At 42.1% G+C, this 26339-nt stretch overlaps 1 protein-coding gene across 3 annotated transcripts in view; it reads right to left on the bottom strand.

The window, feature by feature from the left end:
* Nucleotides 1-25434, bottom strand: part of PEPD (peptidase D) — a 146354-nt gene extending 120920 nt beyond the window's left edge. For 2 of the 3 annotated variants that reach the window (XM_068202486.1, XM_068202487.1), the window contains exons 1-5: nucleotides 25336-25428; nucleotides 19737-19920; nucleotides 18392-18519; nucleotides 2688-2751; nucleotides 623-670 (exon numbers count right to left, since the gene is read on the bottom strand). In XM_068202486.1, coding sequence (XP_068058587.1) covers nucleotides 623-670; nucleotides 2688-2751; nucleotides 18392-18519; nucleotides 19737-19920; nucleotides 25336-25352 — 441 coding nt within the window. In that variant the 5' untranslated portion in view covers nucleotides 25353-25428. Of the gene's footprint in view, nucleotides 1-622; nucleotides 671-2687; nucleotides 2752-18391; nucleotides 18520-19736; nucleotides 19921-25335 lie in introns of all 3 variants that reach the window. The other variant, XM_068202488.1, reaches the window with a different exon arrangement.
* Nucleotides 25435-26339: the final 905 nt, after the last annotated feature.

The raw sequence follows: 26339 nt of genomic DNA, 5'->3' as shown, positions 1-26339 counted from the left end.
AGAGTCAGCAAATAATTTTTATAAATATTAGACACAATAAAACAGATAGTTGGAGTTTACAAAACACCTGTAAAGCAGGGGAGCTTTTGGGAGAGAGGTGATGGGAAGGAGAAACTAGCAGTCTTCACCTCCACTCATTCATGCTTCTTCCCAAGAAATAAGCAAGCACCATTCAAAACACTTTGCAAGCATTTGATATTGCCTCACTCCTCCCAGAAGCTGTTCTTACTAAACCACTCTATGCAGAAAAAGTATTCCCTGAATCCTTGTGGGATTCCCACAGAAAGGCCCAAACATGCTCATGACATGGCCAGAACAGCATGAAAGGAAAAAGGAGTTTGGAGTCAGTGAAGGTAGGCTGGAGGCCATTGTGGTCGATAGGCTTGTCATGTTTTACCAGAAAACCAATGCAGCTTTTGGCAGACAGAATGCAGATGGGATGAGGCCAGAGGCTACAGATCTTGAAACCATGGAGGGGCCAGAAGACTAGAGTGTTCTATTCAGGTTAGCTCCAATTTGGTGTAAGATGGGGAGGAAAAAATAGAGAATGACAGTGCAAAGAAATGCTACATAAACTGGTATCCTTATTGAAGAAATTTAGCACTTTCCAAATATGACTTACCAAAGTGAGAAGTACAGCAGGTTTCTTCGAAGCCAATACACTGGATATCTAGAAAGAGCGTTTAGAATACTGTTATTTGTCTTTTTTTTCTTCCATATAACCACATTGATACCAATTTCATCAGTATTCACTGCACATAAAGTAAATGAGCTGCAAAGACAAAAATGCTCCTCTGCTACCTTTCAGATATTGTAGCATTACCCGAGACATGGAACAAGAGACAGCAGAATACAAAATACTGACAGTGACCAAGTTCATTGTGTCCTTTAAAGACTTAAATACCAATTATAACTCATGTCTATTGTCATCATTAGGAAGACACAACACAGGAGCAAAAAGGTTGTAATGTCACACAAAAATAAGGAACATCAGGGTGCTCTATCCTGCACATATTTGCATTGATATTATGATGTTACAATGTGCTAAATGCTTAGCCAAGAATATTTACTGTTATATTCACTGGGTCACTTCTACTAACCAAACCTTTTATTAGGCTCCTTCAGCCTCCTTCAAGCATTCACAAACTGAGAACAAAATCACTGGACTTGTAGAGTGCTGGGCTTTCAGAGCAGCTGCAGAAGGGTGGGTGCTGAATTACACATATCTTGAGGCACTGAACACATGACAGCTTCATGGAGCAATATTCTATCAACTTTAAACCACCTTAATAGTACACTACTAACATTAACAAAAGAAAGTATATGGCAGTGAAGCTCAAAAAAATAAATTCCACCCTTTTTTTTTTTTTTTCATTTCTTAATCCCATGAAATATCAGGATAACACACTTACACACGTTGGTCATTCACTGATGTAAAGCTATTCTATAAAAAAGGCCCCTGGTCTCCTGATGGTGGAAAACCAATTCCTTGGCAAAAAAGGCAAAAGCTGAAGGAACCATTGAGAGCTGAACAGTTATGCTGCAAGCTTCAACAGCTTCCCACTTCAATACATGCAGTCCAGGTCAAAAGCAGCCTTAATTTTTAAATTTATTTACTGGTCCACAGAAAGAGCTCTTTTTACCATCAATGAAATTTTTAATCAGTAAAAAAGCAGAGAATAGAACTGCAATAAAGACATTTGTTGACAGAAAGTGACCCAAAATGACTAAGGTGAATATAATTTTTTAAAATTTGATTTTTAAAAATAAACATGTATTTGCCACTTGCAATTTTCACCATCTGATAGATGAGCACTGGAGCACCTGAACACTACAAGACTCCAACTCACACAATCAACCTTTCTACAGCTCACTCCACTCCCAGCTTCTGATATTCAGATCAAACTTTACTTTGTTGCTTGGACTCGTTATGAAAATTAAATGAAACCTCCTCACAGCTGATGAGAGCAAAACTTTTGGTCTAGAGAGTCAGAGTTAGTGTTCTATGGGAAGAGAAGAATCAGAGGAGTCTTCTTCAAGCTGCTCTCCATGGAAGTCACACACTGGGCTTGGCAGGAATACTGTCCTCACCTGCTGGGCCTTCCTGCCACAGAAATGATTGCTAGCCAGGTGCACAAGTGTACAAACATCTGCTCAGAAATTAAATCAGAAACCTAACTAGGCAAGGCACACTTGTACCCAGAAATGTGAATATATTTGATTATTCAAGTAATAGGATGATTCTATAGAAAATAAGAGTGAGGGAGGCAGCCTTTCCCAACAGCTTTTTGGAGGTATAAAATGAATGTAGGCTCTTAAGTCTGAGCTAGGACTTGGAACCTCCTTGACAGCAATCTCCACAAATCTCCAAGGCATTCAAAAAAATGTATTTAGCAACATGTTTTAGTTGGGTAAAGCCACACACTGAGAGGTCTCATCATGCACAGGACACGTTTATGAGACTGCCTTTGGATTAAGAACTATGATCAGATGAAAAGAGCAGCCTTAGAAAAAATTACAAGTGCTTTGTAAGATAAAAGGACATTTTCCAATAACAGGGAAGGGAGAGAAGATCCCACCAAGTCAGGAGACATTCAGTAAGAAGGGGACTAAAATTAAGCAAAGTCATTGCCACTCATTGATTTTGTATTCACAGAAAAAAATATTCAGAGACACAGACAACTCACCTCAGTCACATAGTGGGCTTCATCCACAGCATATTTATTCTTGAAAAATTCAGGGGGATGAATCCTTTGGAAAACAACAGAAAGAAATATTTGGGTTTAGCTTTGCTCTTACATTTAATAAGGCCACAGACAAAGAAATAATATTCTCTACTATCACAACAAAAGAATCAGATATGAGGAATGTTTTACTAATCTTATCTTTATTTCTCAAAATAGGAGATTACAAAGAAAGTTGCCACAGCTACAAAAATCAGTGTGCTTTAATCCAGTCCATGCTGATAGCATGGTCTCCTCAGAACAAAAGTGCTGTTTTCCCATTCTATGCAAAACAGTTTTGTTAGGGACTTTTGCTATGCCACTTATACATAACTTTCCAACTCATCAAACTTTGGAAGGATGTGGAAATAACAGAAGACCAGCCTGTCCTGTGTTACATTCAAAGAGTGAATTAAACATTCATTTTTTTACCCTGGTAACCATCTAGCAGACTGAGGGCTATTAAGACATGGGCTCTGCTGCCTCTATTCCTCAGGACACCAGAGATCCACTCCTCTAACGCAACACAGTGGGCAACTTTACAGGTCCATGTTCAAAACTAAATTTCTTCTACTCTTTTCTCCTGATATCCAGCCAGAGACATTTTTGTAAAGGCAAGAAGAACGTGAAGGATCTGCTTGCAGTCAGTCCCTCCAGGGCTCTCCTGCTGTCTTTTGTACCAGTGGCTGTACTGCTGCTCATTCCTTTACTGTATGGTAGCAGCCAGTTATTCAGGAGACTTCAGTCTCTGATTAAAATCTCCATGTCCCCTACACTGAAATAAATACAACCTCTATAATCCTGAAAATGTGATCTCAAAATAATAAAGTCACCCAGTTTATATCTTCCATGAAAAAAACATTACTTTCAGAGTAAAGAAAATGGGAGGCAAAACCCCATGCCTGGTGCTGGAGCTTGGAGGATCCTGTGCATTTTGCTTCCTGAGCAACAGTGGGAGAGCAAGAGGTGCGTGCAAGACCAAAGCTCCAGCTGTGTAAACATTACACAACAAGAGCACAAAACCATCTGGGGAAAGAATAAATGAGGCTGGAGGCCAAAGACCATCAGAGGTGTGGGGCAAACAGCACCTTGAGGAGCTGCTCCACACCACAGGCACGTGGCAGAGCTGCTGGCAGTACCAGGAGGCTGCAGCACTGCCTAATGTCCATTTTTTTTAATCTTGTGTGCTTCTTTATCACTTACATTTCTTCATGCTCCAAACAGTACTGGGCTGTGACATGAACAACATGAAACTGTTTATGACGTTCTCAAGCAGAAAATCACAGATTTAAAAAAAAATTATTATCTGTGAAAGTACTACTCAAAAGTAACACAAAACTATCTCATTTTATGTTCCCTTTTGCAACACTCCTCGTGTAGACTCTTCCTATCAGTGACAGATATTTCTAAGCAATTACCATTTATCTTTTCTCCTTGGCTTATCTCACATAAAATTTTAAAAAACCCACTATATCCTCTAATCTTTACATACCCTCTATATTATAGTAGCCTTACCTCCAACTTTTGCATACTGTTTCTCCTACAAGCATCTCCTTATTCTTCCTTCATTCCTCACACACTGAAGTATTTTAATAATCCAGAAACATGATGAACAGATTTAGTGCATTCCAGCTGTGTTCTCTTTTATAGTTTTAACCAATTCATCTGGTATCAGAAGAATCCCAGCTGTAAAACCAGCTAATGTATGGCCAATGGTAATTTATGGTAATGTATGCTCTTTGGAGCAATACATCCAAAGCACCTTTTTATAATTGGCTGCATTGTTTAAATCAAAGAACTATTTAGTGTAAAGTAAATATTTCATAGAAGTATACCCACAAGTGTGCTGGATTTTATTGACTTCATTTAATGCAGTTAAAGTAAGAATAGGTCTCATTTTCCATCACTCCAATAAGAAAATTTCTTTCCTTTCACAAGCTCTTTCTCAACTTTTTTCTTCCTGTTGTTGCTAGTTGCCTTCTATAATTGTGTAGCCACAGCACACAGCTACTAATCTAATTCTTTGGTTATGGTTAATATTAATCCGTTCCAGCTTTAATCCCTCCAACATCTCTTTTCATGTACGCTATGACTCTTTTGAAGAACAAAAGTGGCTCATTGTTCTTTCAAGGCTGAGGAATTTTTCTCTTAGAGAAAGAGAATAGCAGCTTCCCACAATCCTCCATCCTCTCCCTCAGTTGTTAAACTAGGTCATCTTTGAGATACTTTTGCCTTCATCACACCTAATGACAAGCTGCCACGATTCCCAGATGTGTACCTCCCTGCTCATCTTCCTCTTGCTATCTCAAAAGTCAGCAAGACTCTTAGCATGAACTTGAGAGCCAGACTTCTCAGCTCCTCTCTGAATCACTCACAGCTCTGCCTCACTTTTTTTATACAGTCATTTAGCACCTCCAACTAGATGGAAAAATAAATTCATATACACTTCCCACAAACTACCATCCCACAGGAGCCATGATGCTCCAGTGATGAAGCTGCCTCTCCCACTGGGAAGATTTCTAAGACCAGTTCTGTTGCAGAACCATAGAGGTGAAAGGAAAAAGTGAACATGAAGTCTATATTAGAGCCAAAAAATGCGATGCTGTCACATACAGAAAAGCAGTATAGAAAGCAACCAAAGGTCAGGGAGAAGGAGAAGCAAGAGAAGCAAAGCAAGCCAGGGGAGGCAATTCTGGGCCTCTGCCCCGCTCAGGTGAGACCCCATGTGCAGAGCTGCCCCAGCCCTGGGGCCCTGGGGAGGACCTGGAGCTGCTGGAGAGAGTCCAAAGGAGGCACCAGGATGCTCACAGGGATGGAGCAGCTCTGCTGGGAGGAAAGGCTGGGAGAGCTGGGATTGTTCAGCCTGGAAAAGAGACGCTTCAGGGTGACCTAATCGTGACCTTCCAGTACCTGAAGAAGCTGACAGGAAAGGTGGAGGGAGACAATTTACAAGGGATTGACAGGACAAGGGAAAATGGGTTCAAACTGACAGAGGGAGGGTTATGGGATACTGGGAAGAAATTCCTCCCTGGGTGGGTGGGCAGGCCCTGGCACAGGGTGTCCAGAGAAGCTGTGGCTACCCCTGGCAGTGCCCAAGGCCATGCTGCACAGGGCTCTGAGCAACCTGGGATAGTGGAAGGTGTCCCTGCCCATGGTGGGAGGTTGGAACTCGATGATCTTTAAGGTCCCACCCAAATCAGGCCATTCAATGATTCTGTCATCCTCAATGATACCTTTCCATATTCTCTGTACTCTCTTCCATTTTCCCCCAGTTTAGCAGGGGTCAATGAAAGATAATTATGCACAACATGGTAGTTACTGTAAAAAGTACTAGCGCAGAGTTCCTGAGCAGATACGGGGCTCACTACCCATTTTTATCCAATTTGAATGCAAAACAGGCTAAAGCTAGCACTGGTCACAATTGCCACAGGGTATCTTCCATGAAATGCTCACTTGACATAATGAAAATCAGAAATTTCATTCAGTTGCCATCATTTCAAGTACATCTGATACTTCCCAGGGATGAGGAGTACTTCTCTCTACAAATGACTATCAAGAAGCTAGAGTAAGTTAACTGGTTACAACTTTTAGGTTTGGCTTTGTCATTTGTAATGCTGCTATGGGCTGCCAGTTTTAGAATTCTGATTAATCACTGCAGAGACTATGTGCAAAAAACCCCACAGCAAGACATAAATTAATGAGAAGGATTACCCAAGTGGAAGATATGATCCTAGATATTATTGAATCATGCTTATTTACCTACAAAAAATAAACCCCAGCCCTTTTGTAAACAGATGTGAACAGAAGCAATGACCTAATTTTTACAGGCCTCAGGAAGGGGCTTTGGGTGTGCGAAATTGTTTAGATTCCCTGACAACACAACTTGGCAAAAACCCACAGAGAATAATTGGATCTAAAAGGCAGCCCTAAAAAGGCTCAATATCTTTCCCCTATAGTTTTATAACTCCAGCCAAGCAAATACCAGTGTTAATTAGAATTGTCAATAGTTAACTTCCAGAATAACAGGAATTATCTTTTTCTCTTACAGTGGAAATAAGCAACTCCAAACTCCTGGCCAAGCATCTAGGCAAAAATCTGGCATCTCAGAGTTCAAGGCCATCAGAAAGAAAACATAAGAGTCCTGCACTGATATTAATTTACATGAATATGATCCTAGTTTTTCTCATTTTCAGCCACAAAGAACGCCTTAAAGAAGAGACTTCTCTGGTTCACCACTTACAATCCATCCCAATTTCCAGTGAAAAGCTTGAGTTATTTTGAGTTAAACATTAAGCTGTTTACTTTCTGATGATGCTTCCCATGAAACTCCTCTCTCTGCCATGTTTTTCTGCCCCATCTAGATCACCTACTTGGTTTCTTACTCTCAAGGGGATTGATTGGGAAATGCTGAAGATGGCCTAAAGATGTGAAGGTATACTTGAAGAAGATTTGAATTCTTATACACTGCCTTATTTTAACAACTATGGTTTTATTTAAGAACCTAATATTGGAGATTCATCCCTCAATGACAACAAGTGACAACTTTATTTTAAACAAAATGCTACTCAGGTAGCAATGGAAAAAAAGAGGTGGGGGAGCAGCAACAAAACTTTCACTGTAAAAATCCAATGTGAAACATTAAGTCAGAGAGTAAATTAATACCTTACAGTAACTGTACTTCATTTCTCTAACACACATTTATCAAACACAAAAACCACCAGCAAAAGTGTAAGGGAGCATAGTATTAAAAACTAGTAATCACAGATCCCAGTCAGTTATTCATCTTAGTGAAAAAATCCAAGTTTAGAATAAACTTTTCCATTTGGTTTCACTAAATTCAGTTGGTACATGATGGCATGTTTAAAAACCAAGATCCTTCATCAAATCACAACCAAATCACACCAGTTCAGATTTTGTCAGACCATATTATTAGGACTGGCTCCACTTTGATGTGATCCTCAAATTGGAATATAACTCTGACTCCTCTGTTTATCCATCAGTAAAATGAACAGCAATGACAGTTCTGTATATCTGTAAATATGCCAAAATTTATTTTAAAGCTTTTACATATTTGGACAAAATTCAAATCACAATTTCTTTGCAGCAGTTTATCAACCATGTTGTGTTTCCACTTTAAACCAAATAAAAACTTGGTCTCATTGTCTAAAAACATTTTAAACCTCTTGTTCATTACACTGCACAAGAATTCATAACACAAATCTTAAGAGATCTGTACAAATTTGACATTACTGTAAGAATTCCATTAAGCAACATTTCTTTGCATGCTAAAGGACTCTGGAGCAATAGCCTTGTAATACTAACATGATAAAAAGTGTTCTAGTTTTCAGAACTGTATTCAGAAGAGAGGTAAAATGAGATGGATCTAAATCACAAATGCCAAAGAAAAACTGTGAACAGAATTTATAACAGCTGAGAGCTATTCCTGAAAGAAACAGGTCTAAGCCACTTGCTAATATATTTGCAGCCTAATTGCTGATATACATTTTTATGTATGTGCTTTCATTTGCATCTAAACATTCATCCAAACTTCAATATATTTAACATTTATTCCTAAAGGCTGCTTGGTATTTCTATTGTTTCAATGCTTCTAGGACAGATTTTCAGTTTTTAGTTTTTAGAGTGGATCAGCTCTAAAATGAAATTCAGCTTTTCCTGAAGCAGCCCAATTTAGCTTTTCTTCAACATTTCAGTTGGAGTTCCTAGTTCAAGATTAGCTATCTTACTGCATAGTCTAGAATGTAGAATATTCATGTAGGGAAAAAAAATATTCCAAATGGTATGTTCACTGTGAATATTAAACAAATTATACACCTCTAATGTTAAGACTTGAATTGTTTCAGAGAATCCCTTAAGTCCTCACATCTGGCCTTGTTTGTGTTTTGCAGCTATTCTAGAAGGTTGCCTTACTTCACTGTTACATATAAAAATAAAGCAATAGGTGCAGCCTACCATAAGCACCAACGTGATGTAACTGCTCTTCTGCAAAATTAAATATTAATTTAATATCAAATGGCACAGACAACAAAGCAGTATTCTGGATGGCTGACCACACATGCTATCACTGAATGTATATTAGGGCAAATAATGGGAATTACCTACATTTCTAATCACTGTATCTGGCTTTAGCAGGACAAAACAAAACAAAACAAAAAAAACCCCAACCAAACAGCAAAACTCAACAGCATTAATTTAATGCATTTTTTAAAAAGGAGCTGTAAGAATCTCAAAATAACCAGTCAACAACCATTTTGAGGAACTCCTACTATGTCAGGGAAGAAGACAGTAAGTACTCATAGAAAGCAACATGCCATGCTGAAGACTGTCCTACAATTAAAATACAGATCCACAAGTCTTATTGTCTTGGGAGCCACAGCCCCTGGTAGATACCAGAAAGTGATGTTATCACAAGCAGTAATTAAAAGTAAGGATTAACACAGTTGGAACAATAATAGAATAGACCAATATCAAAGACTTCTACACAATAATGTTCAGGGTACAGTAGGTTCTACAAGTTTTAGTGCCTCAAGTACATGAAAAATTGTCCAAGCTTGTATCACAAAATCAGGAGAGGATGATTCATGATGCAGTGAGACAGAAAGGCTAAAACTAGTGAACTTCACATTAAAGCTTTCTGCTTCTTCTATTCAACCCTGACTTCCATATTCAGAGTAACAGATATAAACCATCACTTTATGGCAAAATCACTTTGTCTTGAGCAAATTAAATGTTTACATTATCCTGCAGGTAGCACCTGTATGTGGCACTGCAGCACACACACACATTACATTTTTCCTCACTTAAATGAGGGCAAGCACATGCACAAGGAGACAATTGGACACACACAATCTTTAGCACTTGAAGTTCTACACAGTCAACAACTCATTTCTCAGTCCTTGCTAGAATGAGCTTAAAGCAGAGTATAAATTTCAGAGACTGCAAACACAGAGTAACAACCTTGGCAAAATTTAAAGCAGAAGAATAGAAATACATCACAATATGCAGAGCTGAAAGAGAAGGGATGCAAAAGCAATGTTTAAATGCTGTCAGAGATTCACCAATAAACTCCCTTCTCATTACAATATCATCAAGTTAACAGATGGTAAAGCATTAACCAAACAAGAGGGTGTCAAGAACTGCTAGGAAGAACAACACAGCACACTTTAAAAGACACCAGCAGATGTTCCTGATTTTGTCCAAAAAAGTGCCATCACCTTTACATCCAAAAGGAATTTCACTATCTCAAACAAGAAATTTAAAAGGCATCAAGCTAGATTTAAAACAAAAGAGTACTAATGGGCTTGCTGGTATCACAGACAGCCTCCAACAATGTTTTATCTACCTTAATAGTACTCCCTTTCCACAGTTCTCAAGATTACTGCTACACTCTTTGAAAGACAAAACTACCTGCACACATGTAAACTCAGACTCCCTGCTCCTTTTGATACAGTCTGCAGCAAGATGGATTCTGAGAAAATAATGGACTTTAAAAGAAATCAAGATTAAGATGACAACTCAAGCTGATCTGACTGGGAAGCAAGCAGGATTGTAAGTGAAGCCCCATCTGTCTGAGGGGCAGAACAGCAGAGTTCACAAGCATGAAGCTGGACACAAGGTGCTGGGTACGTGATACTGGACTTCCCAGTGCTATACACATCATGCAAAATCAGAATAACTAGGAGCAGCAATACAGGCCATTGGCCTTAGGAAATCAGAAATCACAGTAGGAGATTCTCACAGTAAGTCCTAGCAAAAGCCAAACACTGACCTCCCTACTTCATCCACTTCAAGTATACAGTCTCACTGCTCCTGCTTAGCTATTCACACCACAGGCATTTCCAAAAGACGAACAGGTCTTTAGACTTTCTATAAATTCTACCTCAAGCAACAATGTCTCAATTAGACATTTAAGAGATACTTTCAAGAGCTACCCAACAAAAATACAGAAAACTTGCAATTGGTAACCTTTGCTTTATTCCTCTCTGCAAATAAAATTCTTCCGTGGAGTCAAGGGCTCTATACAGAAAGAACTGTGACTAAGGAAATGTTTACACACTGAAATCCCCGGAAGATTTCTTGTAGCATTAAACTGATGACATATACTCATTAGAAAGCTCTCTTCTCAAAAAAAAAAAAAAAAAGAACATAAGAATTATAGTGGTTAAGGTATTAAGTGTAATTTCTAGGTCACTATATACAGTAAGTGTTTCACTCAAACACTGGTCTCAATTCATGCTCCTTAACAAAAGAAGTTATATTCAAAATCTGCCAATAGCAGATGCTCTGCTCGTACTTTGGAAAAACATCAAGATGGGGGGGGAGGGGGAAACAAGCAGTATGAAATATCTCACACATAAAAGCACTATAGCGAGCTCTGGAATGTGAGTAGCATGTCTCACATCTCCCATATTAAACGGTAACAGAATGAGACAAAGCAGCACTGATTTTTACAGCAGCATTAGATGACCTGAACAGCTTTGAAGGAAAGGGATGATAACATTCCCATTTCACAACTTGTAAGGAAAGCCAAACCACAAAAAAATTAAATGAACTTGACACAACAACTCAATGGGCACAAAGAAAAGACAGAACCTACCTTTTCACACTGTACACTATCCACGACATCATATTGCCCCTGCCAGACAAAGAAGCATCTGGTGTTCCCCAGGACAGTTGTGACCACCTGCTCTGACTGCCAGAGCTCCAGCAAGGGGTACACAGCAGTAAAACACATTCTGCCTGCTTTACACGCACATTTAACTTTTAAGAAGCATTAATATTAATGATACACTTCCCTAGCATATTTTAGCAGACCAGTTGGGTTTGTTTTTCCTTTTTTTGTTTCTCAAGAGAGACCACACTCTTTCAGAAAGTCCTTCCTGAGCATACAGACAGGTCACAAAGAATAAAAAAACCTAAGGAAAAGATTTAACATCAAGAGCTAAGAATGTGGAATTTCAGAAGTGCAAGAACACAGGAACTAGTGTAGGTATTTCACTTGAGGTTTCTTTCACTGAAGCACCTTCCCAAAAGCAGGGCAACAAGAAGCAGAGTTCTGCCCTCAGGCCGGGCAGTGGCACAGCAGGAGGCAATGTGGAGGTGCAGAGTCTTGCTGGAGCACTGCTGGCAATCCCCCATGGACACTTCTTTTGCTGCAGCTCACCTTCCTACCAGCAGCAGCCAAGTCCTTGTAGGAAAAACACATGGCACGCCTGATAAAAAAAGAAAAGCTTGGCTTCTCTGATATTTCAAAATGCTATCGGGAGTTTATATCACTGAACTCAGTACTGCTAGTAGCACATTACATAAAGTGTAAAATAAGAAATGCCTGGTGGGGGTTATCAACATTCTCTGCCACACCACTGAAATGAGACGTGCTATCTCAATCAGTGGTTTGAAGCCACATCCGGATATTAAAAAACTCTGGTGCAGCATCATCCAACAGATTTGCTTAGTGCTGTTTTATTTTTTTTTTCTCAAAACACCTGAATCAAAAAGAGAAGAGGAAAAAGAAGCACTTCAATGCTTACAAAACCACCAACAGGAGCATTCACTTAAAGGTGTATGCTGATAGAGATGACCAATCAATGGAGGGATACAAATTGCTATTATGGTTTCAAGCCGTCTCAACAGAAACTTAAGCTGTTTAAGAAAGCCAAGAAAGCAAAGATTTATAAAAATAAGTACTGAAGTAAAAGTCATAAAAACAATACACATTCATCCCAGACCAAGCAAGGTTGTGGACCATGAGAACACTAGGACAACTGAAGATTTGAGAAGACTGACTATTTGAGCAGTGGTTTTAGAGAAAACAATTGTCACTGAAGTGGAAAGAGCAATCCAGACTTGAATTATTCTGAAAAAGTAATTTTTATCCACAGAGAAATCAGGCAGCTGGCACATGGGCATCTCATGAGGTTTGAACAAGATCAAGTGCTAGAGCTGCATCTGTGCTGGGGCAACCGCCAGGATCAATCCAGTCTGGGGATGAACAAGTCAAGAGCAGCCCTGGCAGAGCCCTGGGGGAGCTGCGGGGCAGAGCTGGCCCTGCCCGGCCCCGAGAGCTGCCGGCACAACCCTGCCCTGGGCTGGGCCCGGCGTGGGCAGCAGGGCAGGGGATTGTGCCCCTCTGCCCCTCAGCTGAGAGCCCACCTGCAGAGCTGCCCCAGCCTGGCCAGCACAGGAGGGACCTGGAGCTGCTGCAGAGAGCCCAGGGGAGGCACCAGCAGGAGCAGAGGGATGGGAAAACTGGGATTGTTCAGCCTGGAAAAGAGAAATTTCAGGGTGACCTCACTGCAGCCTTCCAGTGCCTGAAGGAGCCAAAAAGAAAGAGGGAGAAAGTCTATTTTTAAGAGCCTGGAGTGACAGGACAAGGGAGAATAGCTTCAAACTAAAACAGAGCAGGTTTAGATTATATATTAGAAATAAATTTTTCCTGTGAAGGTGCTGAGTTCCTGGCACAGGATGCCCGGAGAAGCCGTGGATGTCTCACCCCTGCAAGTGCTCAAGGCCAGGTTGGACGGGGCTTGGAGCAACCTGGGATAGTGGAAGGTGTCCCTGCCCGTGGTGGGAGGTTGGAACTTGATGATCTTTAAAGTCCCTTCCAACCCAGGCCATTCTATGATTTTATGAAATACAATAATAAATGAATGGGGGACAAGGAATGGAAATCACTGTACCAGGGAGAGAACTGGAATCATGGAAAATAAGCACCCTGGGGGATGGCACAAGTAAGTCTTGTCAATCAAAAGCAACCAGCTTTATCGTGCAGTTTTGAAAGGATCAGATGAAGGGCAAAACAACAGATGTACTACATGAATAATAGTAAAATATTTGACCAAAAAACTCTCTCAAGACTGCTACTCTCCAAAATCAACTCAAATTGGCTTGGACAGAAACACTACAATATAACCTGAAACTCAATGACTAGTCATAATAAGAAAACGGAAAAGCCTGAAGAAGAAAATAAAAACAAATAAATAGATAAAAAGATGAGCATTCCTCGGGCTGGGAAACCCTCCAACTGCCACACTGAAAAGTGCTGTGTCAATTTAGACTAATGTTCCCAGAAGTTAAAGCAATAAACAGAAATGGACTGCAAGTCTTGATTAGTGGGATACTGCAAAGATTGAAATTAGCTCTGACACTACTCAGAGACAGAAGCAGAACTGAGTATGTTTGAGATCCACAGAGAACATTTCCAGATGGTAACAAACTTTGCAGATAAGTTGCAATGCCAATTGGTACAAAACAGTAATAAGATGGCCTAAAGTGATTAAAACCTGGGGTGTTTTTAAAACAGCCAAATAAAGATTCAGTGGGTACTGGGAAATGAAAACTGCAGTAAAAGATCGAACTGAGAGACACAGAAAAAGAGAAGCATAAAGAAAGCATTTTAGAGAAAAAAATTACAATAAAAAATAGTAGGAGATGGCAGATCAGTTCTGAAGGAAAAACCAAGAAACACACAGCTCTGGAGCAGGCTATGGAGAAGAGGACCTGTATGCTCCACATGAATAAAACTCCTGTAAAGTATGTCCTTCATTCCTGCAAAATGTACATTAATCAGTGCAATTAAAGGAATCTGGAGTTCGTTCCCTACAACCTGCACACACACTCCACTCCCTTCCCAAAGAGCTGTCCCCACTGTCAGCTTCCCTTCTACACACCTTGCCCTCCGCTTGCCAGAACAAGAGTAATTCATGAGTAATTCATGAATTCAGAGTAATTCATGCACCAGAATCCATCACCACCACACAGTCAAACATACCGTGCTGTGCACAATTTAATACTAACAATTATTCAAAATACAAATGCCACAAAATCTCACCAATCTCCATTTAGAAGAAGAGATCAAGAAACCAATTTCTTATATTCTAATTTTCATGGTCCAAAAATTCTATAAGAAAAAACAGGTAAAAGCCCACACAGACTGAGAGGCTTTCTTGGACTGATCTGATCCTTTCAAAAGGGATATCCCTTCCTTTCTTGAATCTGTTTCAAAAGTGTTAAGGGGAAAAAAAGTAAAAAAACAAAAAACCCCCAACAATATTCTTCTGCAGTTTTTTCAAAAGGCAATAAAACTACTCATCTTTGCTGATGTCAGTCAAGAGTAATCACCAAAACCAAAGGTTGATTTGGGTTGTAATCTATTTGAAATTTATGACAATGTTTTAAAGAGCTTCCTCATTAGGTCACTGAGAAATAACTAACATTTGCAAAGCATTTCACTGTGCTTTATTACAGCTCCAAGCGCTAATCCAAGGTTCAACTTTGAACACACAGATAGCTTTCAATCTTATTAATGGAAAAACATTACTTATAGTGAGTGAATTTAGAGTGAGTGCAGTTAAGTGAGTGCAACTAAAGTCAGATTAAAGCTGCAATGCTTTCCAGTCACCCACAGAGCTTCAGAGAAAACACAGGAAATTGCATGATTAATTGGGCACCACAGCACCATGTTATTTTTCAGAACCAGTAATATATGTAATATGTGTTTCTAAAGTTAGAGCATGAAAGGGTTAAATACTTTTTGTTTTCCATCAAAAACACTCTATGTGGCAAGGCTATTAAGTCATTCTGGCATGCTCTCCACATAAAGCAGCTGCTGTACAGTATGTTTTACTTTATAAAATATCTTTAATCAGCACACTGACTAGTTCTGTCATTTATAATTAAGGAGGTAAATGGCAGGTGCAGCATTAATTAGCAAAACTGAAGTCTTTGTGAAGGCATGCAGTCATACCAACTCAATGCTTTCTAGGAACAGAAATGATGGCTAACGGCTTTGTTGCGCCAGAAACTTGATTAGGTAAGACTGTGCCAAGAAGGACATTTACAAAACATTTACACTTCTGAAGCCTTTACTATCCTATATTACCAGAATCATTTCTAAAACTCTTCCTTCTAAATTTAAAAACAGACAAATATTCAGGAGCAGAAAAGCCACCCACTAAGCTCAGAGTCATTCTCAGAGTCTGCGTTTCTACCTTACAAATGACAGAGGGACAGGGGCAGAGGTACAGGTCAAGAAACAGGCAAAGCGGTTCTCTTACTTGAAAAGATTTTTCCAGCCAACAACTAAGAAATTGGCTGGCCCAACATCTGGAGAAATGCCCACAGCCATAATTTAAAAACAGAGCAGTGCTGTTGCGATCAATTCCATGAACGTAGGACCACCAGTCCTGCAACTACCTTCAGAACAATTCTGCAACTGCCACCTTGAGAGACTTAGCGTTTTTTTGGAGAAGGTCCATAGTCTGCGAGCTAAACTAAATCTCTCCTTCCTTTTAAAACTGCAGAGGTTATTTTGGCTTGAAGGACTTCTGAAAGGTAGCCTTACAACTATTTTTACGCATCTTCAGAGCACACACATTCAGCATGAAGTCCTACCAGATCCATAACACCTCCAAAGCAGCTGTCACCCTCAACACCCATACTGCTTAGTGCTGGGTTGTGGGTGACCCCAGCCCAGGGTGGTGCATCCCCCCCTCCATGCCCATCTGCTCTGCAGAGTCCCCAGGCACCACCTCAGCATGCAGCACCACTCATCAAAACAAGTGCAGTGGTGAGGCTGGAAAAATCACAGTGTTCATGGTCCCATTTGTAAATGCACGGTGTGCTGATCTCCAAGCAAACACCCTCAGGTACTGCTCTGGCTTTGGCCAAACTAAGCCTGCAGTCTGAATGGAGTCAAGAAGCCCCATTTTTGTACTGCTTCAAGGCAAAAAGAATAACCCTTCTGAATAACACATTATCCACACTATGCTTCAAAAGCAACTCAAATATGGGTTTTTCAGTGAAGTGAAGGCACAACACTACATCCAGTGACACATTTAGTAATACAGCAGTGGTAAAATTGTAGTAAAGAGCCTTCTGCATTAATTTTAAAAGAATCTATGTATTTCTGCCCAAATTCACATCTGTCTTAAATGGAAAGCAGAATAAACACCAGGCAAAGCAACTCCACCCTGTGCTACAAACTAGCAGACCAGCTGCAGACCTCTGTATGATCCCAACCCCTCAAATACCACACAAAGCATCACACTGATTTGTGCTTCACTGATGTTAAATGACTGTTTCTCCAGTGGGCAGACAGTGCCTTCCATGGGCCCAGAAGTAAGCACTTCCAAGGCAAATATAGTAATAAACTGCAGTGGATGGAAGCCATGTTTACTGGTGTTTTTCTTTCAGTGCTAATTTTGAGTTAAAATTGAATCTTCTGGGATGGAACACAATCCCCAGCTGTGAGCAGTACCCACTGCCAACCAACTTATGAAGCAGAACCGCTACTGACTCACAAATGAGTTATTCACCCATCCTCCTTCTGACAAGCAGAAAAAGTACATGACAGAAGAGAAAACAAGATTCAAACAGAGGGATTCAGGAAGAGTAAGGAGAAGAATTTAGAAAACAACAAAGACCATTTGTTATACTCTGCAAGAAGACACAAACAATGACAATAAACCACTTTTAAATAGACTTAAATAATTCTGTAAATGGACAGATAACAAGTGATGCACAAAGAAATCAAAAAGGCACCACAGTATTTTGTTTGAGAGTGCAAAATGAGATGCTGGAATTTCAATAATATTTTTAAGCTTTCTTAGATTAGACACAATTAGTGTGGGTATGAAACAGCTGTTTTGAACTAGCAGAAGAGAACCTAAGGATAGGAAAAAACTTTGTCTATAAGTGGGAACAGATTTCAGAGGGTACACATGGGGGGATTACAGAACCTGCCCTCCCAGACAGGTGTGGCTCACAGCTAAAATATTTCAGACAGCAGTAGGCAGATTTTTATGCCATCACAATTTCAGTCCCCAGACAGGTCTAAAACAGTGAAATTCATATAAACTCTCTGAGAAGACAGCAGCCATGCCCTGCCATATGGTCTGACACAGTTCAGCACATGGGATCAGTTACAACTGTTTTCCTTTTCCCAAAATTAGCATTAAAATATAAGTGATAGCTTCAATTAGAAGTGAAGCAGCTTGTCAAAAGATTAAATTAGAAGCAATCCAATGTTCTGAGACAATGTAGATGATACAAAAATTGGTAGAGGGTATAAATACAATTAAGACTGAGAAAATAAATGAACACATAAATAAATCAAGTCCTCCACCACTGTGGCATTGTGCAGTATTTACTACCAAGGTGGATGGAGAGATGTTTATGGCACACTCATAGAATAGCATTAAATTCACATTTTCTTGTCTGTGAGCTTGTTTTAAAAAAGCCTATCAGAGGCTAAACTACCTTATGCCATTCAGAAAGCTTCATTAGCTAAGGCTGCTGCAAACTGGCAAAGCAGCTTGAAAAAGCCTGCTTTATTGTTTAACTTGCTTGGGCTTAACACAGGATCCTGACTTCTCCTTATGGTTCACCTTCCTCTCAGAGCTACCATGAGATTCATGAATTCCATTTCTAAGGGTACTGTGTTCCAAACGGTGGTGGATCATTTCCTATCACATGACCAATATCAACTGATCATTATTTGTATCTCTGTATGTATCACTCTGTGTATATATCATTCCCAGGGTGTGATTTGGTGGAATCTGATTAAATGACACAACACTGGAGCTCTACAGGCAGTTACATTATATAAAGTACTTGGATACACCAGAATGCAGTTAAAAGACAGGTCTTACTTTCCCATCCAAACAGCATAGCTTTCAGGAAGTTGTGGAACAAAAAGTATAGATCTTCCAGTATCAACATCTACTGCTCCAAAGCAGCCTGCTTCAGTTACTCCAAAAGTCCAGTGAAAGTAAGATTCCTAGGTTAAAACAAAATATATTCTTAGAAGAAAGACCTCGCTTCTACCAGGTCTAAAAATACACTACATATTAATTCCTATTTCCACATATCTGGAAGAGGTCTCTTGTTTTTGTAGCAGGAGAAGTAGTTTAGGTCTAAAACTTTTCAGACTGGTTAGTTTTAGGTTAGAATAATACAAATCCCTTTGCTGCCAACTGGAAAGGATCAGAGATTAATAAACTACCACAACAAGATTAACTCAGCACAATAAACAGACACTACACATTAAAATACATTCTTCCAATTTAGAATTAAGGGATGTATTATCAGGGAGAAACAATCACCTCACAAAGACAAGGCAAAAGCAGAGTGCAGCTTCATTGGGTTGTAGAGTGCTGAAGTGAAACCCCAACCTTTCCCAGAGAAGAGGAAGCTGAACTAGGAACAGCCCTTAGCCAAGAGTTACTTTTAGAACAAGCAAGCAAATAACAAAACACCTAACAATACAGGATTTAATTTTGATAAGGACAGACATATGGTCTAGTACCCTGAAAGGTGCATCTCCTCTAAAACCAGACTAATAACTACATTAGGATATGTGCTATCTAAATTAGAATTTACTGCATTTGTTTCTTCATAACATACAACAGCTGAATTAAATTCACAAAACAAAGTGCTTCAGAAACCATGCAGGGTATGGAATATCCATAATTTGAGTTCTTTTACACCAGCATCCCCAGAAAGTGTTAAGTCCTATTTGTGACAGAACACATGGATACTTAAGGGAGAGTCTAACTTAAGAAGACAAATGTTGTAAATTCCAAGATATAGGCTGCTGTCTTATAAAACCATGAAATATACTTTTCTATTAATTAATTCAGCTTAGGTCTGCTGTAATATGTTTTATTACACAAAGAAGGTTGTTTTTTGGGTCACAGACAAGACTGAAAAAATGAAGAAATATTCCACTGCTGTCTACAAGATTAGATTCAAACACTGATGAGCAGTAAGGCCTTGAACAGGTTTAGGCCCTTTAAAACAGATAATGAGCCTGCACTAAAGCACTGAAATTCAGAGCAACTCAAAGCTGAAGAAGCAATGTTATAAAGAAGCCAATTTATTTAAGTGAAGCAAGATAATGCACATCTGAGAGATAGAGAAAATAATTTAAAATCATTTAAAAATTCATGCAGTTGAAGGGAGTTTCTTAATTTGAAGTTTTGATTCAGCTCTTACCTGGCGAAACACAATACCAGTATCAGTACAGTATCTCTGGGTTTCTTCTCCACCCTGCAGCAGAACAATTGAATTCTTCTGGACATCCTTATTCTGTCTCAGGCGCTCACACAGTCGTCTTCTGTTCAAGGCAAAGAGCGCTACAGGCACTTTCAAAGTCTCATTCCCCAGCCAAAAGGAGGGTCTAGAAGAGATTTTTTCAATTGACAATTAATGGCAAAGATAGTGGTTAGCACAATTTAGATGCACAGTGCTCATTAGTTTAATTCAACTCTACTAACAAGAGGCTCATCACTCCTGGGGAAGAGATGTTGTACACACACATACTGCTCTCAAGCAACCATCAAGCATTGCTCACACAAGTACCACAGGAAAAAGGTGGAAACAGCAGGCAAGGCTGGCTGCAGCTACAGCCCACAGCACGTCCCTCATCACATCCCTTTGGGTAATGCATCACAAAGTGACTACAGCCTGTGTCAGCTGAGGAGAGGCAAAGCAGGACGGAAGAAAAGTAGTTCTGAGGTGCTGAAAACAGAAGTGGAAGTTTACAGTAAGTCTAGCAAACTTCAGCAAATCCTTCTGGGAAACAGGGAGTGGAGAGAAAAGATGATGGACAGCAGACACAGGACAACAGCATTTCCCACACTCACACAGGATGTGCACATCACTTTTCTATGTATGTATGTTTACTCTTGAACACACACAAGCAGCTTCAGCCAGTGACTGAACTCAAACACGTGGCCACAGCAGCATGTATTGGGTACCACCACTTGTCCCTAAGGCCACATAAATGTGCTGAGACAGCCCAGAAAGCCTCTGAAAGATTGTACTCAACAGAGCTGCAACTGCGAGGATACAGTTTAAAAGCTGAGAGCTCGCTCTTACTAAGTAATTTTAGATGTTGTAAGTACCTCAAGAACATGTGGCTGATTCATCCACATTTGTTTCAGGTCTGTAAGTGCACCTTTTGGAGACTTACCAGTAGAAACACTACAGCTTTTCTAGGATATGGAGCAGAGGGAAGAGTTTAACCAGATGATATGAGAAGAATCTAAAAGCAGTTTGTTTTGGGTTTGTTTTTTAATGCTTAATAGAGCAAAGCTATGCTTTGGAGCTTCAGTATTAGAGATGATCAATAAAATTTATCCATAAAATCCTATTATTTAAGTCCAATTTGTCCCTCCACCTCAGCTTCTCCAAGACTGACAGGATGGTCACTTTCTATCAGCTATGCTTTACCAGGAGATGCCAGAAAGGTGCAGTTACCTTGTTACTATGTTAAGATGACAAGAAATGAACCAACCACAAAAGTACTTAACCTCAGCGGAGCAAAGCTCCACATCTTAATTATCATATAGCTATCATAGGCAATCTGAAAGGTAACCTTTGATTTATAGCTCCATAACCTCCTAAAAGACTATATCAACCTCAGAAATGTAAACCCTGCAATTTCCTACTGCAGCCACAGCATAAAACACCTAATAAAAAACTTTATTTTTCTTGCTTATAACCATTTGATGTAACAGCATAAGTAATTTTAGAAGGTAAAAGACTGCTCTTGCTAATCCAATTTTCAAACTATCTGCTTCCAAGTTCAGCTGATGGTGCACAAAACCCAAATGTGTTTATTTTTATTCCTTCCAACACAAACCTGACAACCCCTCACCAAGGCAGGTAATCACAAGGGTTACAGCACATCAGCACAGCCTGGAAGCACAGCATAAGCTTTTGTTTTGGGGTACCCATGCCTGTAGGAGGAAGGAAGCAAGTTCATACAATCCCAGCAAAAGCTACTGAAAGTTTTAAGTCAGATAGTGAACCTCAAACTAAAAACAGGCAGGGCTTTTCAGGTACAAAGCTGTGGCTCAGTAATTCAGCAATGCACAAGAGGCTGGAAACGCTGTTCTCCAAGGATGATCACCCCTTAGAGTAAGTACATGCAACAGCCTGGAAATCATATGCTCACCTTATGGGGCATTTATAAAAGGGAGGAGAGAACATCATCAGATACCCCTATATCGTATGTTGCTCTCAGATCTTTGTATCTGCTGATTAAAAAAACCCCAAAAAAACTAAAAGGCAGAGGATGTAGCACAGCCTGTCTCATGTTTTGCTTCAAAGAAAGGAAAAAAGTCACCTTCATTGCAATTTTACTCGCTTCACAAGTTTAGGGATCTTTTTCTGTGATTAAAAAAATAAAAAAGAAAAAAGAGAGAACTCTGACCTCTCTCCTCCAGGCCTATTCCTACACCCTGGAGTTCATAGGAAGCTGCTACAAAGGCACATTTTCATCTCCCTTAAGTCTAATATTAATGCTTTTATTACACTTAAAATCTTTGACAATCCAAACGACCCTTAAGGAGAAATAATGACATCAGGTAGCAATTCATGCCAGTAGTTTTAATAAGCCACTGAAGTGTGCCTTTTACTGGGATCTTAATGCTGAAGCTAAACTGCATTCTAGTGCAAAATGATAGTTCTTGTGCATGTTTTCTCTAAGTGTAAGCGCATTCTTCCTTGGACATAACAGATCCCACTTTCCCTGTCTGAATATGATGCCACAATATTAACCCACAGCAGAGCATGGCCTCTGCAGTTGCTTTAGAGAGGCACAGTTTCTTCAGGGCCATGGCCTTGGTATCTGTTAAGCCTTAACCTATTAAGGCTACTGAAGAAATTACAAGAGCTGAGCATGCTGGACCCTGCAGCAAGGGCTGCAGGACCCGAGAGCTGGGCTGAGTGCTGCTGCAAATCCTGCTCTGTTCTCAGGCTCTTGCTGAGCACTCATGGTAATTCATACTTCAGACGGAGTGAGCTTGCCAGGAAACACACCAACTATCACAACTGGAATTCTGCAGAGAAAACCAGCTAGGTTTTAGAGAGAATATTCAACTTAGAGGAGGAGTTTGCCTCCTCCACAGCTCTTGTTCTGTTTTTTTCTCCTGCAAGCACCCAGATACCAAACTGATGGCACCCCCATGGATGAACCGACAACATGGCAGAACAAAAGGTGCTGCTTTGCCTGCAGAGATCCACTCACTTGGCACACATGAGCCATGCACGAGCTTTCCACAGCTAACACAGAGAGCTCTTTTCAGACACAATACTGACAGGGGCATTTAAGTCTTACAGAAAGGAGTATGGCTGTACACCCAGTTTTCCATGGCAAATAAAAACCGGGAAACAGAACTCTCATAATACTCAAGATCACAAGAAAAAAATGTCACACACAGGACTGGCTGTTCAATGACTTGTAGCAAATTACGTGGGTACACATATGTAAGTGCCTCACATGTGTATCAACCCTACAAATACACATGCAATTACGGTGTAAGCAGTGTAAAACTATGGTCTTTGCCTTGGAAAAAAACTGCCACAAAATTATCTTTAGGGAAGAAGCTTTTCATTTTGGTCCATGATCTCTAATCACTCCGTTATATCCTACAAGACACAAAAATCACAGAATCATAGAATGGGTTGGGTTGGAACAGACCTCAAAGATCATCTTGTCCCACATCCCTGTCATGGGCAAAGACACCTCCCACTAGACCAGGCTGCTCAAGGCTTTGCATAGCCTGGCTTTGAACAGTGCCAGTGCTGGGGCATCCACAGCCTCCTTGGGCAACCTGTTCCAGTATCTTACCACTCTTACAGTAAAGAATTTCTTCCTAATATCCAGCCTAAACTTCCTCTCTTTCCGTTTCTACCCATTACACCTTGCCCTATCACTGCAGCTGCTGATGAACAGTCCTTCTCCAGCTTCCCTGGAACCCCTTCAGATACAGAGAGGTGCTGTGAGCCTCCACACAGCCCTCTCTTTTCCAGAACAGCCCAAATTTTCTCAGCTTGTCTTCTTACGAGACACTTCAGTCCTCTGATCAACTTTGTGGCCTCCCCTGGACTTGCTTCAGCAGAGTTATCAGAACTGAATTAATACAACACATTGGCTGGCCCTTCAAGGTCAGCTTCTTCTGTTAGCACAAGAACTCCAGCATGTCCAGCCACAAACTAAACCCAAAGCTCTCATGTGAAGTTACACATTTGATACAGAAGCGCATTTGATACAAGCACTGCTTTGCGGTGCACGCCTCTGCAGAAGCTATGCAAGCTTCTGCAAATAAACCTTAGCCGCTGCCAAAAGTGGATACTTGCAAGAACAAAACAGGGCAAGAGAAGCTCAGCTCCCTTGTTTTCTCCAGTCTGGTACCAGCATTCAACCACTGCTCAGTCTGGTAAAGGCCTCCCACAGTAGTTGACAGTTTCCTGCTGGCTGTCACATACAATTTTTATGATCACTTAGGCCCAAGCTCACAGACGAGTTCCTTTATTTTATTATACTGCAAGTGAAATATAGCTAGGAACATTAAACTACATCTGCTTCTTTAAAGGATATTTTTTCTTTTGCCTGGAGCTCCTGATTTTTAATGATTATTTCAGAAGTTTTATATTTTAAAGAGCATACATTCTGGTACTATATGATTCATCTAACATTTTGGATTTGCTGTAAAGCAACCACCAGAACACACTGGTAACCAAAACTCCCATTTACTGTTTTCCTACCATTTTTCAGTTAACCTTTTGTACTTCTGGGGGTTTTTTTGGCAGAAAATTAATGGACTGCCATTTCTGTTCTACTGAGATCCCACAGAGAGGATCCAGATTTCAATGAAGATGAGAAACCACTGAAACTGCTTTTCAGTAAATTATCACTTGTTTGTTGACTGGGCCTTATTTATTTGTTTGTTTTGAGCAACAGATCTATCAACATCAGCCTGAAGCGTAAACAACTTCCAATGTTGTTTCCACATCCCATATGTGAAGCTCAAGAGGGCTAAGCTAACATTAGCAGCCCAAGGAAACAGGCGATACGACCGAACAGTAAAAGCAACTACGGCCGTTCAAGGTATAAAATGGGTGTTTTCTTCACGGCCAACTCAGTCCTCCCGGTAAAGTTCAGAGTTTGCAGTCCCGGTGCCGCTCCAGGTCCTTCCTACCTGCCCGGGGGCCGGGCAGGAGCTGCCGGGGCAGGGAACACCGGACAGCGCCGGGGACACCAGGGCCGAGGGCACCCGCAGGGCAGCGACCTCCCCGAGCCGCGGGTCACAGCCAAGCCCCGGCCTGACCCGTCCTCGGCAACTGCGGAAACCTCTGCCTTCGTTTTGATACAGTTAAAAAGGCACCTTCTTACAGCACGGATGAAATGGCTGAACTTTGGTATAAAATGTGGGGGAACCCTCGTGCGATGTAATCCAAGCCACCTTTAAGCATCACTTCCAAACCTCAGTCAACTTAAAGGATAACGCACGGCTGGGGACGAGGCACTGCGAGCCAACCCGCCCGCGAGACCCTTCACAGCTCTCTCACCGCCCCGCGCAAAACCCGGAACCCTTTCGGAGAACCCCGGGAACGGAGCACGCAGCCCGGCGCCAGCCTATGCCCCGCCGGGCCGGCCCCGCCGCCGGCCGGGGACGCCGCCGGCGCACTGGTGCTCCCGCGAGCTCCCACCGGCCGCGCCGTGGCCCTCGCAGGGAGCGGGGCGCCGGGGGTCGGGTGTGCCGGGCGCTCCGGGGGTCCCGGTGCCGGGCGGGCGCGCACTCACCCCGCCGCCGCAGCCATGTTCGCTCGCCGGCGCTGCGCGGTCACGTGGCGGCGGCGCCGCAGCGCGGGGCGGGCGGAGCGGCCCCGCCGCCTTCCCCGCACGGCCCCGCCGCGCTGCCCGCACGGCCCCGCCGCGCACCGCTCAGGGCCCCGCCGCCTTCCCCGCTCAGGGCCCCGCCGCCTTCCCCGCTCAGGGCCCCGCCGCCTTCCCCGCACGGCCCCGCCGCCTTCCCCGCTCAGGACCCCGCCGCCTTCCCCGCTCAGGGCCCCGCCGCCTTCCCCGCTCAGGGCCCCGCCGCCTTCCCCGCACGGCCCCGCCGCGCACCGCTCAGGGCCCCGCCGCCTTCCCCGCACGGCCCCGCCGCCTTCCCCGCACGACCCCGCCGCGCTGCCCGCACGGCCCCGCCGCCTTCCCCGCACGGCCCCGCCGCCTTCCCCGCACGGCCCCGCCGCCTTCCCCGCACGACCCCGCCGCGCTGCCCGCACGGCCCCGCCGCCTTCCCCGCACGGCCCCGCCGCCTTCCCCGCTCAGGGCCCCGCCGCCTTCCCCGCACGGCTGACCCGTGCTGCCCTCACGGCCCCGCCGCCTTCCCCGTCACAGGCCGCGCTGGCACCGCACCGGGACCCGCCGACCCCGGGGGGTGTCGTCGTGAGGGACCATCTCCGGCCCTCCCCGCGCGTGCTGGCTGCTAAGGAACAATTCCAGGCCTCGAAGCCAATATAACATAATGTAAATGCAACCTTTTACAGGGATTGCTTCCCCACCGCTGACCTCTCCTCAATTAATGGTTGCTCAGAAATCCACTTTGTGTGCAGTTCTACTGTAATCCCTGGAAGAGATGTTTTCCACCTGCATTTTGAAGTGGTGAAGGTGTTTAACAGTAGCACCTTGGGGCATAGTGTGCTGGAGCCATCAGCAGCCCTTGGGCTCGCTCCACTCTGCTGGCTTTTCCCTATTCACACAGATTTCATCAGAACCCGAAATTACTCGTTCTTGCCTCAAAA

Source organism: Anomalospiza imberbis, chromosome 12 (genome assembly GCF_031753505.1).
Source record: "Anomalospiza imberbis isolate Cuckoo-Finch-1a 21T00152 chromosome 12, ASM3175350v1, whole genome shotgun sequence".
Taxonomy (NCBI): Eukaryota; Metazoa; Chordata; class Aves; order Passeriformes; family Viduidae; genus Anomalospiza; species Anomalospiza imberbis.
This window is presented reverse-complemented; position numbering and strand designations above follow the sequence as displayed.